At 44.5% G+C, this 16711-nt stretch overlaps 1 protein-coding gene across 1 annotated transcript in view; it reads left to right on the forward strand.

Moving 5' to 3' along the window:
* Positions 1-282: 282 nt before the first annotated feature.
* WNT9A (Wnt family member 9A) overlaps positions 283-16711 on the forward strand; it is a 78395-nt gene continuing 61966 nt past the window's right edge. Inside the window, exon 1 of the mRNA XM_012543444.3 lies at positions 283-509. Within this exon, the coding sequence (XP_012398898.1) occupies positions 412-509 (98 nt within the window). The 5' untranslated portion in view covers positions 283-411. The remainder of the gene's footprint in view (positions 510-16711) is intronic.

Here is a 16711-nt window from a genome sequence, read left to right on the forward strand (position 1 = left end):
AGCCCGCCTCTCTGCTTTCCCCAGCTGCTCAGGCTTCTATTCTTTCTCTTTTCTCCACTCCGTGGTGGGGGAGAAGCGGGAGGAGTCTTCTCCTGGAGCGACGTCCCGCTAGGGCTCTGCCATGGGGGTTTGGTGGTAGGCGGGGGCGGGGGCTGAGGAGGGTGGGCGGAGCTTGGAGCGCCAGGCCGCGCCCCCTCCCAGCTGGTCTGGAGTCTCCGGGCTGGGCTCAGCCCCTGGGCCGGGCGAATCAGGGCCCCGCCTCTCTCCCGTCCTCAGCCCCTCCCGGCGGCTCCGCTCCCTCGCTCCCCCGGCGCTCGCGGGCGCTATAAGAAGGCGGCCCCGAGCCGGGCGAGCTCTTACCGAGACCTGCGGGGGGAGCGAGATGGTCAGCCCCCGAGCCGCAGCCGCAAGATGCTGGCTGGACAAGTCGTGGTGGGCTGGCTCTCTTCCTCCTCCTTCGCGCTGATGGTGCTTTTCGGCTCCCTCCGCCCCTCGGCCGCCTACTTCGGGTAGGTGCCGCTCGGGGCTCCGGCCCCTTCTCCAAACCGGCCCCCAGCTCCCCGCCCCCAGCGCGCCCGCCTGCGAGCGAGCGAGCGAGGGAGAGACCGCCCGAGGGAGCCTCGGGCCGGCCCCAGACCCCTTTCCTCTCCTTCTGTCTTCCTCTCTCCTTCGCCTTCTCCTCCGCCGGCTCCCGCCGCCTCCCCTTCGCCGCTGGGACTTGTCATCGGCGTCTTTTTGCGCCCCCTCTCCACCCTCGACTCTCCTTGCCCGTGGTCCCCGGTTCGAGGGACGGAATTGTGGCGGAGGAGGCTCGCTCGCCTGGCGGCTCCGCTTGTCCCCGGAGACGCTGGGGCTGGTGGTCTTTCCTGCTCCGGTTCCTCTCCACGTCTCGGTGAAAGCGGGGTGCACCGGCAGCGGACAGGGGAGGGAGGGGGGACAGGAGAGCTAAGTGTCCTCTGGCTGGGCGCTGGTCCTGTAACTTCTCTGCAGGCAAATCGGCGTCCGCCCCACTTGCACTGATCTCGCTCGCTTCCCTGGGCGAGGAGAGAGCGATGGGCTTCCAAGCCGCGGTGGGACAGCCAGCCTGAGAAGGTGGGACAACCTCCTCCCCCCAATCCCGATACCCCCAAAACGTGGGAAAGGCGGCTTGTGGAGATAAACCGGGCTAACGCTGAGAACTTGGAAAGTGCGAAGGAGGCAGTGAAACGGGATATACTGTGCAGATCTGGAAACCATAAGTTTTTGTTATTATTTAGTTTACGCTTTCTTTCTGGTGACTTGGAAACTGTCGTGTGTGCATATGAGTGTGTCTGGCTTTCAGACCTGGATGCAAACTCTCTTTCCCAGAGCTATATTAATATAATAGTTAATCACCGGCAGCAGGTTGTGTTGCCTGGAGCGGTTTGTTTGTTGAGCGCTTTTGTCACAGTGCGTGTGTTTGTGTGTCCTTGTGTCTATGCCTCTTACTTGACAGAGGATGGATTTCATTACGTGTGTGTTTTCTTGGGGACTGGAACGTGTTTTCTCCAGGACAGTAATGGGCTAATGAGGAGGGGGCAGTGCACCACCCTGCTCAGCCTTTTGCAAGGCTCTGAGATGCCAACTTGCTCTCCCTGGCCCTAGCCTCCCTGTGGTCCTTGGCCCCAGAGCCTCTGGGGACCCAGAGTCCGACCCGGCCTCTTGGGGCGCACTGGTTCGGGCGGGCAGGGGACGTGACCAGTCCGGCGCGCTCCACATTTTCCCGGAGCGATCTGGACCCTGTCGGACCCGAGCTCGCTTGCTCCCTCTCCCCTTTCTAGTAGGTGTGGTTTTGTTCTGCGTTTGCTATAGACACTCCTCGGAGAAAGCTCAGGGGATGGACGGGAACTCTCTTCTGTTTGACTTTTTCCAAGCAGCCGCAGACTCCCCCCCCCCCCCCCCCAAGTTAATAAAAAAAAAAAAAAGACGTACAAAATCCAGATGTTCTTTGTACTGTGCCCCAAAGGAAAAAAAATAACTCCAAGCTCGAAGAATTTGTTTTTTCTTGCCTTCCCCCCCCCCACCCTTTAACCCCTAGGGAGGGTGTCTGTCAGATTTATCATTGATGTTACACACTTCATAATCAAATAGCTCTGCCATTCCATTTCCAATAGATTTCGTTTCCCACCTAGATTTAAAACACACACCCACACACACACACCTGGATGAAAATGTTTTGGCTTAATTCCTCCACTTAGTTGTGTTCCATGGTAAGTCACCTCCCTCCAGCCTCAGTTTCCCAATCTGTAAAGTGGGGACAAGATAATCTTTGCACATACCTATCTTATGGGGTTTTGGGGAGCAAAGGGCTGGAGAAACTGGAGATAGTTCTGGTGATATTGGGTGTCCTCCGCCGCGGATCACCTCCCTCCCCGCTTCCCCCTCCCCTCAACCACGCCCTGGGGATGGTGTTCTGTTCTGCTCTTTTTTGCGCTGAATGGGGTCTCCAGGACCCGCTACCCTTTACCAAAGCCAATATTCTTCCTCGAAATTCCCAGACTGTCAACCGGAAAAAACCTTAATGACTGACGGGGAAACTAAGATTCAGAAAGGGAAAGTTCTAGCTCTTGGTTATGGTAGAATCAAGACTAGAACTTCGTCATCAGGATGCTTTTCCCAACGCCAGCGAACCTTAGAATGTCAGAATTGAACTAACCTTCCCCCACACCCGAACCAGGTATTCTTCTATCCTTTTTCCAAATGAAGAAACTGAGACCCATCTGGATTAAGTGACATGCCCAAGGTCACTGCTCCTAAATATCTCGTTTTAGTTCCTGACTCGGAGAGCTGGCGTTGGGAAGGGAAGTGAATAGCTGAGAAGGGAACTCAAACCCAGGTCTCCTGACTCCCAATCCAAGACTTGTTACCCTACACCAGGCAGTCTTTACGCTTCAGGGCTGGGCAGGGCAGTTCTGCCAGCCCTGAGCTTCCTGTGGGGTGTTTACCGCTCTTTCCGCATCCTGGATCCCAGATGAATTCGTTTAAGGATTTCCAACAAAAAAAAAAAAAGAAAGAAAGAAAGAAAAGAAAGGAAAGAAAGAAAGAAAGGAAAAGGAGAAAAAAAAAAAGGAAAAGAGGAGAAAAAAAAAAAGCAGCGTCTGTTACAGCGGCCCGATTTCCCCTTCAACTGCAGTTTGCGGCCAGCGTGTGGTTTCAAAGTGTCTGTCTTTTTTTCCTCCTCTCGCTCCTTCTTCCTCTCCCCATCTTTCTTGGCTCCCCTGACTCCCCAAATAACTGCCTTGCGCTCCCTTAGTTCTCAGCGGGGGGAGGGGGGAACCTCACCAAATCCGCATATGGGAAACAGGCTCCCGCCTCAGATTTGGGGGCATCACCGCAGGTATGGGAAAGTCCCATGGGGAGAGGAATCGGACCTTCTCTTCACCTGTTAGCTCTCTAGATTTAGCTTTTCCCAAGGTGAGGTTGGGGGAGGGGAAAGGCATCAGGGAAAGTGTAAAGGTGGAAGGATTTTGGAATGAGGACGCGTGGATTAGGATTCTAGTACTGTCCAATAGCCGTGTGACTTTGGACCGGTCATCTACCCCCCTCTAGGCCTCATTTTCCTGGGTAATTGGGCTAGAATACACGGTTTTAAGTTCCCTTCCAGCTCTGTTCCAAAGAGGGAGGCGGCTATTGCCGAGGCTGCCGCCAGAGGGCTCTGTTTCCCAGCTAATCCTGGGGCTGGGCCTTGGGAGGCCCCGCTGAGGAGGCCTGCAGGTGTATCCTGTTCTCAAAGAAAATAAAATATTTTCATGGGAAACTTTTTTTTTCTCCTTCTCTTTTGTGTTTTTCTTTCTCCCTCCTTTTTCTATTCCTTCCCCCTCCCCTTTTTTCTTTGGGGCAAGATCCATTCCTTATCCCACCCCTCCCCCCTACTCATTTCTCAATTCAATAGTGGCCAGACTCAATTAAAAAAAGATTTTTGGGAAGTACTTCTAGCATCTGGGATGAGAAAAGGACTTCAGGATGTCAGAATGGGAGGGGAGAAGAACTAGCCAGAGGCCAGCTACTTCAAGTACCACTTTTTGCAGAAGGGGAAACTGAGGTTTGGACTAACTGACCTCAGAGATTCCATCTCAGCATCAAATATATAATTCAACAGAGGCCTCCTGTCTCCAAATTCAGGATTTTTGCCAATCTCCTTTCTAGGAGGATGTTTCAGATGCTGTCAAAAGTCTAATATTTAGCATCTTTTAAGGTGCCCCAATCTTTTCATAGCTTGTTGACTTAGGTGAGTTGATCTGGAGGTCTGGCTTTTTCAGAGAAGCATTCAGTGTATGTCCAAAGACTCCACTGAAGGGTGGAAGATGGAGTCTGGCTTGGTAGTGCAGTCTTGGGTTTGAGTCTCAGCCACACACTAACCATGTGATTTTAGGAAAGGTATTTCCACATTCCAAATCTCAGTTTTTTCTACATGTAATATGAGGAATTTAGGTGAATTGCTTTCTGGTGTCCCATTCTTCCTTAATATTCTAGGAGTCCAGATATTCACATCTCCCCTTGAGCCTAGACTTGTTTTGTTCTTGGAAGTGGGGAGGTAGATTTGCCCTTCATTAGCTCCCAGTTTTATTAGGGATCTAAGATGAGCTGGTAAAAGGGGTGGGGATGGGGATGGTTGGGTAACATAAATGTTATTTGTACAGAAATGGGGGGTCTCAAAAGGCACCTAATCCAAATGTTTCATGAATTCCTCCCATGACAAGAAAGAGGGCCAGATAGCATAGAGTAGTTAGGGAGGGCTTTGCATAAAAAGTGGCATTTGGAGTAGTCCTGAAAGGATGGAAATAATGAGGAGTTGGGAATTTCTTTGGTGGTAGAAAAAACATTCGGGGTCTGGAGTCAGGAAGATTCACCATCCCAAGTTCAAATCTGGCTTCAGATACTAGCTGTGTGACCTTGTACGAGTCACTTAATCCTGCTTGCCTCAATTTCCACATCTGTAAAATGAGGCAGAGAAGGAAGGGGTAAACCTCTCCAGTATCTTTGCCGAGAAAATCCCCAATGGCATCCTGAAGAATTGTACATAACAATAGAAACAGCATAAACAGAGGGGCTGAGCATGGGCAGTACAATGACAGTAGTAGGAAGGTGAAAATAACTTGTTTCTAAAATCTTAAGTTTTTTCAAAAAGATAAGTAATAAAAGGAAACATTTCCATTTTATAGCAGGAGAAACTGAGGCAGAAGAAAGGGTGATTTGGTCTTGGTAACAAAGGAAGTTTCAAAAGTAGATTTGAATCACATCTCCCTCTGCTATTCCTGTCTTCTTTTTGCCTTCCCTTAGGACATCAGTTAGGATCTCTAAGAACAGAGAGTTTTCCTTAGCCTTTGATTGATTATTTGTTTAGGATTAACTTAAAAAATGTTTCTATGTTCCTAACCTTTTTCCCCCTTAAAGCAATAAATTAAAATCCATCAAATAATTGGAAATAAGTGGGAAAATAATTGGAATACATCATCTTAAACACTGATTATGAAAATAGCTTGTGTTTGTGCTATAGTGGAAAAGCCTTGGTTGGACTTAGAATCAGGAGTCGTGAGTTTGCCATTTGTTAGCTGGATGATCTTGAGCAAGTCCCTTATACTCCACTGGCCTCAGTTTTCTTGTCTGTAAAATGGGGGGAGAGTTTTCAATTACAAGGTCCCTGAGATCCCTTCTAGCTCTCAAATGTCTGATCCCATGGACCACTTCTGGCTCTAATACTACATAAATAACTAGGTGGTGAAATGCTTTACTTCACTATATGCTACTTGTACCTTCAAGGTAAATGCTGTTATCTGCATTTTATGGTTGAGGAAACTGACTGAGGGGGAGGCTAAATAACTTTCTGGAATCATATTATTAGTGTCTGAAGTCCCAATTTGAATTCTGCTCTTCCTGATGCCCAGATCAGCACTCTATCTTCAGTAGCTATAGATAATTACATCTAGCTGCATTTCCTATGACATTTTCTACCTACTTATTGTTCATAGATTGTTTTATGTGTCCATAGGGATATAAGATGTAGAGCTGGAAATGACCTCAGAGACCTACTTCTAAGTCCTCTGACACGTGAAAACATCCCTGGACCTCAGTTTCCTTCTTTGTAAAATGAGGGGGTTAGAAAATGGCTTCTGAGGTCTCTCCTGGATATTTTTTAGGTCTTCATCCTTGAGCTTCTAATAAAATGCTCTTATTTCTTAAACAGAGAAACCGAGGCACAAGGAAGCCAAATAAACTACACAAGGTCACGTAATCAATAGTTACTGGGAAGTACGATCTGAACCCTGGCCCTCCAGCTCCAGAGCTCCTAATCCTCTCTTCCAAGTCCAGCTCAGTAACAGTTCAGGCTGGGTTAGGGGTGATAACGATAGGAAGGAAATATTATGTGATCTAAAGTAAGTCGGGTATTTTTGACTCCCCCCTACACTCCCAAAGGCTTCAACAACCCCTTCCCTGACTGTGACCTTGGTCTGCTAAGCAGGGCAGCCCTTGGGGTGGGGGGGCTTTGCTGTTCCATCCTGCTCTATTCATGGTCAACAGAAGAAAAAGTTGCTGAGCTTTTTAATTTTTTTGTTTTGTTTTTGCCTTTTTCCTTCTCCCTTCCCAACCCCTCCTTTCTGGCTCCAACCAGGATCCTGCTAGGCTGCCTGACCCATCTTGGTTTGATTACCAGGTAGGGCTTTATCTGCTGGCACCCAAACCTGGGAAAGCCGGCTTGCTATTTGTAATGAAAGAACACTTGGTCTGTAGTCAAATGACTCTAGATTTGAATTCTAGTTCGCCTGGGTGACTTTTCCCCTTTCCTGAGCCTCAGTTTCTCAATCCTTAAAATGAGAAGGGTTAGAGTAAATGACATCAAAGGCCCCTTCTAATTTTATGTCCAACAGCTGGAAGGTGAGCCCTATAGGAGGGACTGTGAGAAAACAGAGACCTTGGTGGTACCCACCTTTGTGTTTCTATGTGGGCAAGAAGCTTCAGCAAGAAGGGTTGTGGGAATGGACCTGCTGCTATTTGGAACTTGGGATGATTTCTTTGGAGAGATCTCTAGCTAGTTGTGAAGAAGCAGTTAAGAAGGGCAGCAGCCAATTAGGCAGATACTCCTTAGGGGACTACCAGCTCTATGCTGGAGATACAAAGTTGATATAAAAGCTCCTCAAAGAGCTTTTAGTATAATCTCAGAGATGTTTATTGCCTATAATCAAGGACTATTAGAACTGGAAGAAATTATTAAATCTTAGCTAGTTTATGATATTTTAGAGAGCCATAATTTCTTTGGAAGGGAGAGACTTATTTTTTTTTTTCTCTTCATATTACTGGCATACAGTAGGTGCTTAATAAATGCTTGTTGCTTGTTTATTGTGACTGTTTCCTCCACCAATAAACTGGAAGAAGCTTTGTAATGCCTTAATACAGGGGTTCTCATCCTGGGGTCTGTGAAGTTGTTTTTTAATTGATAAATGTATTTTAATATATTTTGTTTCCTTTGCAACCATGTATATTTTATTATATGTAATTAAAAACATTGTTTTGAGAAGGGGTCTTTAGGTTTCTTCAGATTATCAAAGGGGTCAATGATACAAACAAGAGATACTGTCTGCAACCTTCATGAAATATGCCCCCAAACCAGAATATTTAACAAAATGATTAAAATACAGTAGAATAAAGATAATATTAACATGTGGATTTCTAAGTGGAACAAGGCAGTTAGGGGCAGTGGGTAGAGCACTGGCTCTGGAGTCAGGAGGACCTGAGTTCAAATGCGACCCCAGACCCTTCCTAGCCATGTGGCTCAGTCAAGTCTCTTAACTCTCTTTGCCTCAGTTTCCGCCTCTGTAAAATGAACTGGAGAAGGAAATGGCAAACCACTTTAGTATCTCTGCCAAGAAATTCCCAAACGGGGTCAAAGAGAGGCTGGCAGGACTGAACAACAAAACAAAGATGTGACTATGTGGCCCACAGGGATCCTTCGGTATGGTTTCTATTTGACTTAGATACCATTGGCCTAGGTTATCTCTGAAGTCCCTTCCAGTTCTAACTCCCGTGGTTCCTCCAAACCCTAATTTTCTGGGACTGTGTATTGCCAGGGCTGAGGAAGGAGATTTCAGAGAAAAGAAAAGGCCCTGAGGCTTGTTTGACTAACACTTTGTTGGTGAGATAAGGAAAGGGAGTGGACCTGTGATTTCACTGATTCAGGAAATCCCTCTACCTTTTCAGGTTAATCCTGCCTTTGCAATTTAGAGTCTTGGAGCAGATAACCTTCTCAGAATCTAAAACCTGATATTTCAGAGATCCACAAACGCCACAAATGATGGATGCTACGAGTACCCATTCAGGAAGTAGTCTTTGTTTTATACTGGGACAAGAGGGCTCCTGAGGCTCATTGCTCTGGAGGTCTTGAGAAAAAACTAGAGTCAGGGAAACTGAAGTGAGTTGAATTCAGCAAGTATCTTCCTGTACCAATGGGGAGACACAAAGTTTGGATTCCTCAGTCCCCGACCTTTAAGAGTTTGGTCATATGGGAAGATGCGAGATTACTTAGATAAGCAAAATAGACAGTGTTACTTGATAAATGCATTAGAGAGAAATACAAAGTCCCAGGTGAGAACAGAAGGGAAAGGATTATGCTAGGTGGGAGATGGGTGCCATATTTGTAAAAGCTCTTGAAAGCCAGACTAAGAAGGTTAGGAGATAATAGAAGAAAATTTTTGAGTAGAGGAGGGGTGTGAACAAATATTGGCAAAAGTAAGCTTAATCTGGTAGTGTGTACAAGATAGATTGGAACAGGAATAAGATGAAGATGGAATGACTTAAAGGAATGATGGAGAAGACTCTGAAGGCCTAGCTGTATATATTTCATGTTCACGGGCTCAGAGCTAGAGTCAAGAAGTTATAATTGAAGCCACTAGTTTTTCCCCTGATTCCACCTTTCCCTCCCTTGTTGCTGTTGCTTTTCCTTTATACTTCATACTTTGTCTAACACTATTCTAATAGAAGCTCCTTGAGAATGGGAGCATTTGCATTCTTATTTTCCTATTCCCAAGTTCCTTCATAAAACAAAGTTCTCAAAAGTTACAGGGAGCAGAATCCCCTAATAATGAGAAAACTGTAAGAAATTAACATATTGACTTATTGGGTAGTGAGTTCCCAGACACCAGAGGTACTTGAATGGAATCTAACTTGGAGCTTACTACCTAATAAGGCAATAATTAATGAAACCTGTCAGGACTTATTTCTGCATCAGGTAGGGAGTAGGCCTCCAGGAGGCCTCAAAATGCTTTAAAAATCAGATTTGGCCATTCTCTTAATGGAGAATTCACAGTGACTCTTTATTGGAGCTTGGTATAGTGGAAAAAGCACCAGACTGAGTAGAGGATCTGAGACTCGATGGCAATAGATTTAGGTGTTTCCAGAACTGGTTGAATAACCAGATCCAATTCTATCATGAAGAGAAATTTCTGATCCCAGGGATTTGTTTTTGGCTCTGTGCTCTTCAATATATTTTTCAGTGATTTTGAATGAAAGCATAGATGCTAATTACAGCCACAATGTGGAGGTGGAAGAGATTGATAGCATTCTGTATGGCGGCTTCCAAGATGAACTGGAATTACATCATATTGAATGTAATCAAGATATATATAAAGTTCTCTTAAGTTCAGAAAAATCATGGAAAAAGCATGACTAAGGAACAGTTTGTATAAAAATGATTTGGAGATTTTTTAGCAGACTGTAAACCGAATGAATTAAAAATTGAGATGATGATAATCCTGTCGTAATCTGCTTTGGCCAGACCAAATCTGGAGTTCACTTCTGGACATCCCATTTTAGGAAGGACTTTGACAAGCTGAGGAGTGTGACCAAGATGGTAAGGGAACTAGAGACCATGCTATACATGGATTGATTTAAGGAACATGGGATATTTAGAAGAGAAAACTTATGGGGGATGAGTGAAATCTGTCTTTAAATGGTCCCCTGAAAAAGAGATTGATTTTGGTGTGTCCAGTGTCAAAGGCAAACATGACACAGTGGTGGGAAGTTGCAGAATGGGGCAGATTTAGGCTTGAGCAGTATCTAATTGGGTTGGATACCCATGTTGTACAAGAGCAAGAGTCATGTAGGGTAGGCAGCCATTGATGGTTTCCATCTGTATCATTAAAGGAACACTGACATCACTGAGAGCAAAGATTCGTTTTTTTATATAACCCATACTCCTTAGGGAATTATGCATGCAGAAGGTGTATAACTACCTATGAAAGATGGTGTTGTGAGAGAGTGAGGGGTTGCAATAAACGAGACACCCTTTGGTTCCCCTCCCCCCCACAATAATCACAAGATTATTGTGAACATAAAGTTGAGATTAATAATGCACATAAAAATTTCATAGGGTGTATATGTCCAGTCATGTCTGACTCTCTGTGACTCCATTTGGGGTTTCTTTGTCAAAGATATTGAAGTGTCATTTCCTTCTCCACCTCATTTTTACAGATGGGGAAACTGAGGCAAAAGGGTTTAGTGACTTGCTCAGTCACACAGCTAATAAGAGTCTGAGGACAGCTTTAAACTCATGAAAATTAGTCTTCCTGATTCCAATCCCAGTGTTCTATCCATTGTACTACTCAGCTGCCCTAACTATAAGCATCTGTTGATCTATATACATACACATTATTTTATTCTGCATTCTCAATTCCAAGTAGAATCTTTAATTTTTTAAAAAAATTCTGAACTGAAGCAGCAACTGAAATGAGTCCTTGTACATACACAGAGGAACAGAAAAAATCTGCATAAAATTGTAGATTGTTTAGATGTACAACATTTCTTTCTAAATGGATAATAAATGCAATGAATTGCTTCCAACAAATTGCAACCCAACAGAGCTATTTTCCCTGTTATTCTCCTCACTGAATCCCGCTTCCATTCTGGTCTTGCTCCATGTTGCTAATAGTATGACTGTGTACAAATCATTTCCCTGGGCCCCAGTGGCATCTTTGGTAAAAATAAGGGATCAGTCTTCTGGATTGATGGCTTCAAAGGTTCTTCCCAGCAGCAAATCTATGATAATCTAAGGAGAAAGATGGCTTGAATTTCTGAGTTTTCATGAGTTCTGGGTATGGGATTTAAATCCCAGCTCTGTTACTTAATTGTATGTTGTTGGGCAAGTCTCTCTGGACCTCAGTTTCCCCCTTTGTCAAATGAGGGAGTTGGATGTGACTTGTCAGGGCTCTTCTTTTTTTAAATCTAATTTATTCTGAACACCTCTCTTATGGAGCCCAATCCCCAAAGCACTGGAGGAAAGAAGTGTGGCTTCTCCTCTGGGAGCTGCTCAGTAAAGACATGCCCTTTGGTCTGCCCAGGTTGGGATGGGTTTGGGGGTAGGGGAAAGGGTGTGAAGTAGTAGCCCAACTTCTCTCAGCTGTGTGAACAGATGTCCTGCCCACATCCCCCTCAGCCTTCCTGCTGCCGGTGTGTGGGACACAGAGACAGCTGGGACTAATCTTGCCTTCCAGCGTCCTGCCCCTCTCTACATAGCTTATTTTCTTCTTCTCTCTTCTTCTTCTCTTTCACCTCCTCCTTCTCCTTCTCCCACCCCACCCACCCCACTCCCAAGTCCCTCGAATTCAGGGTGAGATAGCTTTGAGGCTTCTGGAGGTGGTCCTCTTAGGTAACAGTAGCAACTGATATTTCCAGAGTACTCTGAGGTTTACAAAGCCCTTTTATCAGATCTACCCCATGGAGGAGGCAGCACAGATCTCCTCCCTCATTCCCACCTCATCTCATAAATTTGGAGCCAGAGGGCCCCTAAGAGAGGATTCTGTCCCACCCCTGCTTTTGACAGATGTGGAAACTGTGGCCCACAGGATGCGCTTGACTTGTCCAAGGCCACAGAGCTGGTTAGTAGCAGATCCTGTTTTTAAACTGTGGCCCTCTGACTTTAACTCCAGTGTTGTCCCTCCCACCCTCCCCCTACTCCCCAAGTTCTGTTGCTTCATTATCTCATTTTTTCTCTGCCTTAGTCTTTTGTCTTCCCTTTTCATCCTACTCAGGGATGGGTATAGGTGGAGAAATTAGGGTCAGATGTGGCGTATTGGAAATGAACATGAATTCTGAGTCCAAGTATATAGTCAATATTTAGTCAACAGTATTTATTAAGCATTTACTATGTGGCTATAAATGTACTATAAATTACTATGGATACACACAATTTATAGAGATAGAGATAGACATAGATATATACACATATATAATATATATAAAATATCTACACACATATACATATATGATATGTCTGTTGTATATCATGTATATATATGTCTATAAAATATATACAAAATGTATGCAGATATACTATATATATAAAATGTAAATAAAGACAATTTCTAATGGAAAGGCAGGGAGGGAGGGGGCAGGGGGTGTGAAGAAGGTATGATTGAGCTGAGCTTGAAGGAAGTCGGGAGTTGGAGATGATATAGGAAGACAGTCAAGGAAACTGAGTCAGTGATGTAGCATCTGGATCATGGAGGATGTAAAGCAAAGTCATGTAGTCAAGTCCAATTATAGACATTCACTCAGCTAGGTGTGTTTGCCCTCGGCCCAAATCTTCTACTTTTCTGAATCTCATTTTTTGCCTCCTCTACAACCTTTCTGTTTCCTGCTCCTCCCACCACCATGTCACCCACTTTGCTAGATGCCATACCGCTAGTTTGTGACAATCTAAGACCTGTGCCCATCTAGGACTAAATCCAGCGTGCTTTCGCTGGTGTCCAGAGGCAGCTTCCTGGAGCCAAGAGGCTGAGAGTTCCTTTGTGATGAGAGGGCACTGATGGGCATAATGCAACTGGTCTTGGAGCCCGGTAAACCCCCTAACCCGGGTGGCCTTATAAGGGATGGAAATTGAAGCTCCATCACCGGCTCCGGGGGGGGGGGGGGTTTGATTTACCAAGTGTGAACACAATGGTGGAAGTGTGCGGAGGGATTATCCTCCCCATCCCCCTAATACACATTCTTTCTGGGGGAAATGCCTTGGGCTCAGTGGCAGGGGCCAGGATCCTGGGGGGACAGTGAGATGAGCTGATAAGGGGCAAAGAATAAGGTAGCCTCAGATCCTCAGTTCAGGAAACTGATACTTGGGGTGGGGACAGCTTTTTTCAGGCTCTTAGGTTATGGTTAATCCCTAACCCGGGGCTTTAGGATTTTACTTTGGATGGCTGCTCTTTGGGGAGGGGGGTTGGAGATAGTAATAGGCTCATAGAATGCCAAAGGTGGAAGGGCCCTTAGGATAAGGATCGTGGCATGTGGGATTCTGTGTGGGAGGAGGGTGATAGAGCTTACTTTATCCCATTTATTTTACAGGTAGGGAAACTACCCAGAAGAAAATGTTTTCCCTTAGGTCATCCAACTGGTTAGTTGTAAAGTTCTCTCTTGGATTGGGTCTTTGTCTCCAAACCCTTTGCTTCTACACTATATTTTTCCTCTTCCCATAAATGTCTATTTCTGTTCATTAATCCAGTGGGCATTTATTAGATGCCTGCTATGTACTGGGCATCATGCTGATTGCTGGGGCTACAAAGTGAAATAATTCCTGCCCTCCTCCTTGTAAATAAACTCCCCTGCCTGCTCTCAAACAAGATTAAGGGAAACTCTAAGGAGTAGAGGAGAAGATTATGGCCCTGTCCTGGGGGAGCTTGTACTATATTAAGAGAGATGACCTATCTCTCTATCTTGGGTTGGGGGATATGGGCACAGGGCAGTGGGTAGTGAATACCAGTGGGAGGGGTTCAACCTCGACAGTTAGGGAAGACTGCCTAAAGGATGGCCTTTGAGTTGGGCTCTGAAGTAGGGGAGAGACATCCTTGGCAGGGTCAGCAAAAATGCCAACGTGTTCAGAGAATAGTGAAGAGTCCAGTTGGTTTGGAGTGATGGTGGCTAGATTAGGTACATTGTTGACTAGTTGCCCATAGACATACAACTAATAAGTGTTGGAGGTGAGATTGGAAGCTAGGGACCTCCTGGTTCCCAGTTCATTGCCCTAAGCATTACACCATGCTGCCTAACAACAGTTATAATGTTGCCTATTAAATTGTTCTTTTTAGTGGCCTTTTTTGGCTATCAGCTGTAAGCGGCTACTTGGATCTTGATTTCGTTAGTAAATCATAATCAGGAGACTTCAGTCAGTACCCTACTTTGTTTTAGACTCTTCCTTGTAAGATTTTAGAAAAGTCATTTTTTTTTTCTTTTTAGTCCTGTTATCTTACTCGTTGAGTGAAAGGATTTAAATTCTGTCTCTATGGCCCCTTCCATTTCGGATCAGCCCTTTCTCTGGCATCCTATTCATTTGTTTTCATATACACGCATTTTATTTACTTATCTATACCAAATTCCCTGTGCTCTTCCCTTCCCATTGGACTGTACACTTCTTAAAAATAGAATCTATGGTTCGTCTATATTTTAAGGTCAGGGTCTTGTATGAAGTAGACCTTTAATAAATGTTGAAATCACACAAAAACCTTTGAAGAATCTGGTAATTAAATATACATTTTACTAAATATCTTTTAAATGTAGAAGACCTATCAATTTCTTCCTTCCTTCCTTCCTTCCTTTCTTCCTTCCTTCCTTCCTTCCTTCCTTCCTTCCTTCCTTCCTTCCTTCCTTCCTTCCTTCCTTCCTTCCTTCCTTCCTTCCTTCCTTCCTTCCTTCCTTCCTTCCTTCCTTCTGCAATTGGGGTTATGTGACTTGCCCAGGGACACACAGCTAGGATAATGAGACTAGAGTGAGTTCAGGGCTGTGGTGCTCTATCCACTGAGCCACCTTTCTGCCCCTAGACCTATAAGTTTTAACCTCATGGTAGCTAATCAGTCTTCCAGGACCTTAGTAGCAATTCTCTAGATTATTATAATAGCTTCCTATCAGCCCTTCTGCCTCTATCCCTTTCAATTTAGCCTTCATAAACCACCCTTATCTATACATAGATCTTGGTAAGTCACCCCTCTGCTAATAACAAATAGAAAACACCTTTATTGCTTCCTAAATATTCTAATTCCTTTGCCTTACATTTGAGCATTTTCACAAGCTAAGAGTTGTTGCCACCCTAACTTTCTAGATTAATGCTAGGTTCTTTAGCCTCTGGACAGTTCCCTTGGCCCTGGAATATGCCTTGTACTTTCCTGTTTCTATGCCTTTGCTCAAACTTGTTACCTGTCATTAGTGTTGAATCAATGCTTTTTCTCAGGTTTCAATTCTTTGTATATGCATGCTTTTCAAATATATTAAATAAACAAACAAAAAAATACCTTCGAGAGAAAAAATGGGCAGATAGGTGATACAATGGATAGAGTGTCAGTCCTTGACTCAGGAAGACCTGAATTCAGATCTACTCAGACATTTACCAGTTATATGATCCTGGGCAAGTCATTTAACACTGTTTGCCTCAGTTTCCTCACCTGGAAAATGAACCGAATAAAGAAATAGTAAACCACTCCATCTTTGCCAAGAAAACTCCAAATAGAGTCACAGAAGTAGACAGCTGAAAAGACTCAAGAGCAATAATATATAAAATATATTCATATATTTAATACAAAAATTCTTCTTTTAATAGCAAGAATTCAGTTTTTTCTACCTCCTATCTGTCCCTTCCAGACACTGAGAGAGTAAAAAAGAAAAACAAAACCATGTTAAAAAAAAAACTCAATCATTAACAACTCTGCAGAATCAAGTAAAACAAATTTCTATATTGGTCACCCCCCCAAAAAATGTACGTTCCATTCTATACCCAGAGTCCTTCTTCTTTCCTCTGAAATCTGATGTGATCACTGCCCTTATTTCAGTCTTCTATCCATGCTTTCCTCTCTGCTCCCAATAACACACTATTAACACTGTAAAATCTGCAAAGTTCTTTACGTATGTTTTCCCCTTAACTCTGTGGGAATACATGAGAATACAGATATTCTTATGCTCACTTAACAAATGAAGAAACAGGCTTGGGAAGATGTTGACTTACCTAAAGTCATTTGAACACATTTGAACACAGACAGGCCTACCATTCAGTATTCTGTGTTGGCTTTGCTTTGCAGTTTGATCACAGATGACAGTACCTTTGCAACAAGGTTTTCCAAAGAGCTTTCAAAAGAAATCCATGTTTCATTTGTCTCTTCATGGTAGATATTTGAAGGAAACCGTGCCTGCACGGAGGGTTATTCCCTCCATTTGACAAAATAAGAAACTGAAACCCAAAAAGGGAAGGCTCAGGGTCTTCTGATTCCAGATAAAGAGCTTTTCCCATTTTATGATGTTTCTGGTTCCATCTGTCTGTGAGCAATTGGAATGAGTGAGCATAGAAACAATACTGGAAAGGGAGTCAGGTGCCTTCCATCCAAGAATGGAACGGGCTGCCCCAGAAGGTGGGATGTTCCTCATCATTGGAGGTGCTAAAGCAGAGGTTCATGTCTGCTTCCCAGGGATGCAGCAGAGAATCCTGGCTACGGTGTAAGACTTCTGGGGTCCCTTCCAACCCAGACCAAGGGCCTCCCATGTGTATCTTTCTTCTAGTTGAGCCTTCTCATTAACTAATAGTTTACCAACAGGATAGGGACTTGCCCTAAGATTCATGCCTACTTTTAGGCCTGGAGCCACTAGCAAAGTAGAAGATAAAGGCAACTTTCCAAGAAACTCCAGCCAAGAAACCCGCCCCTGGTGGCTCATTATCCTAGTCTCCCTGCTCAGTTAA

The sequence above is a fragment of the Sarcophilus harrisii genome, chromosome 1 (genome assembly GCF_902635505.1).
Source record: "Sarcophilus harrisii chromosome 1, mSarHar1.11, whole genome shotgun sequence".
Taxonomy (NCBI): Eukaryota; Metazoa; Chordata; class Mammalia; order Dasyuromorphia; family Dasyuridae; genus Sarcophilus; species Sarcophilus harrisii.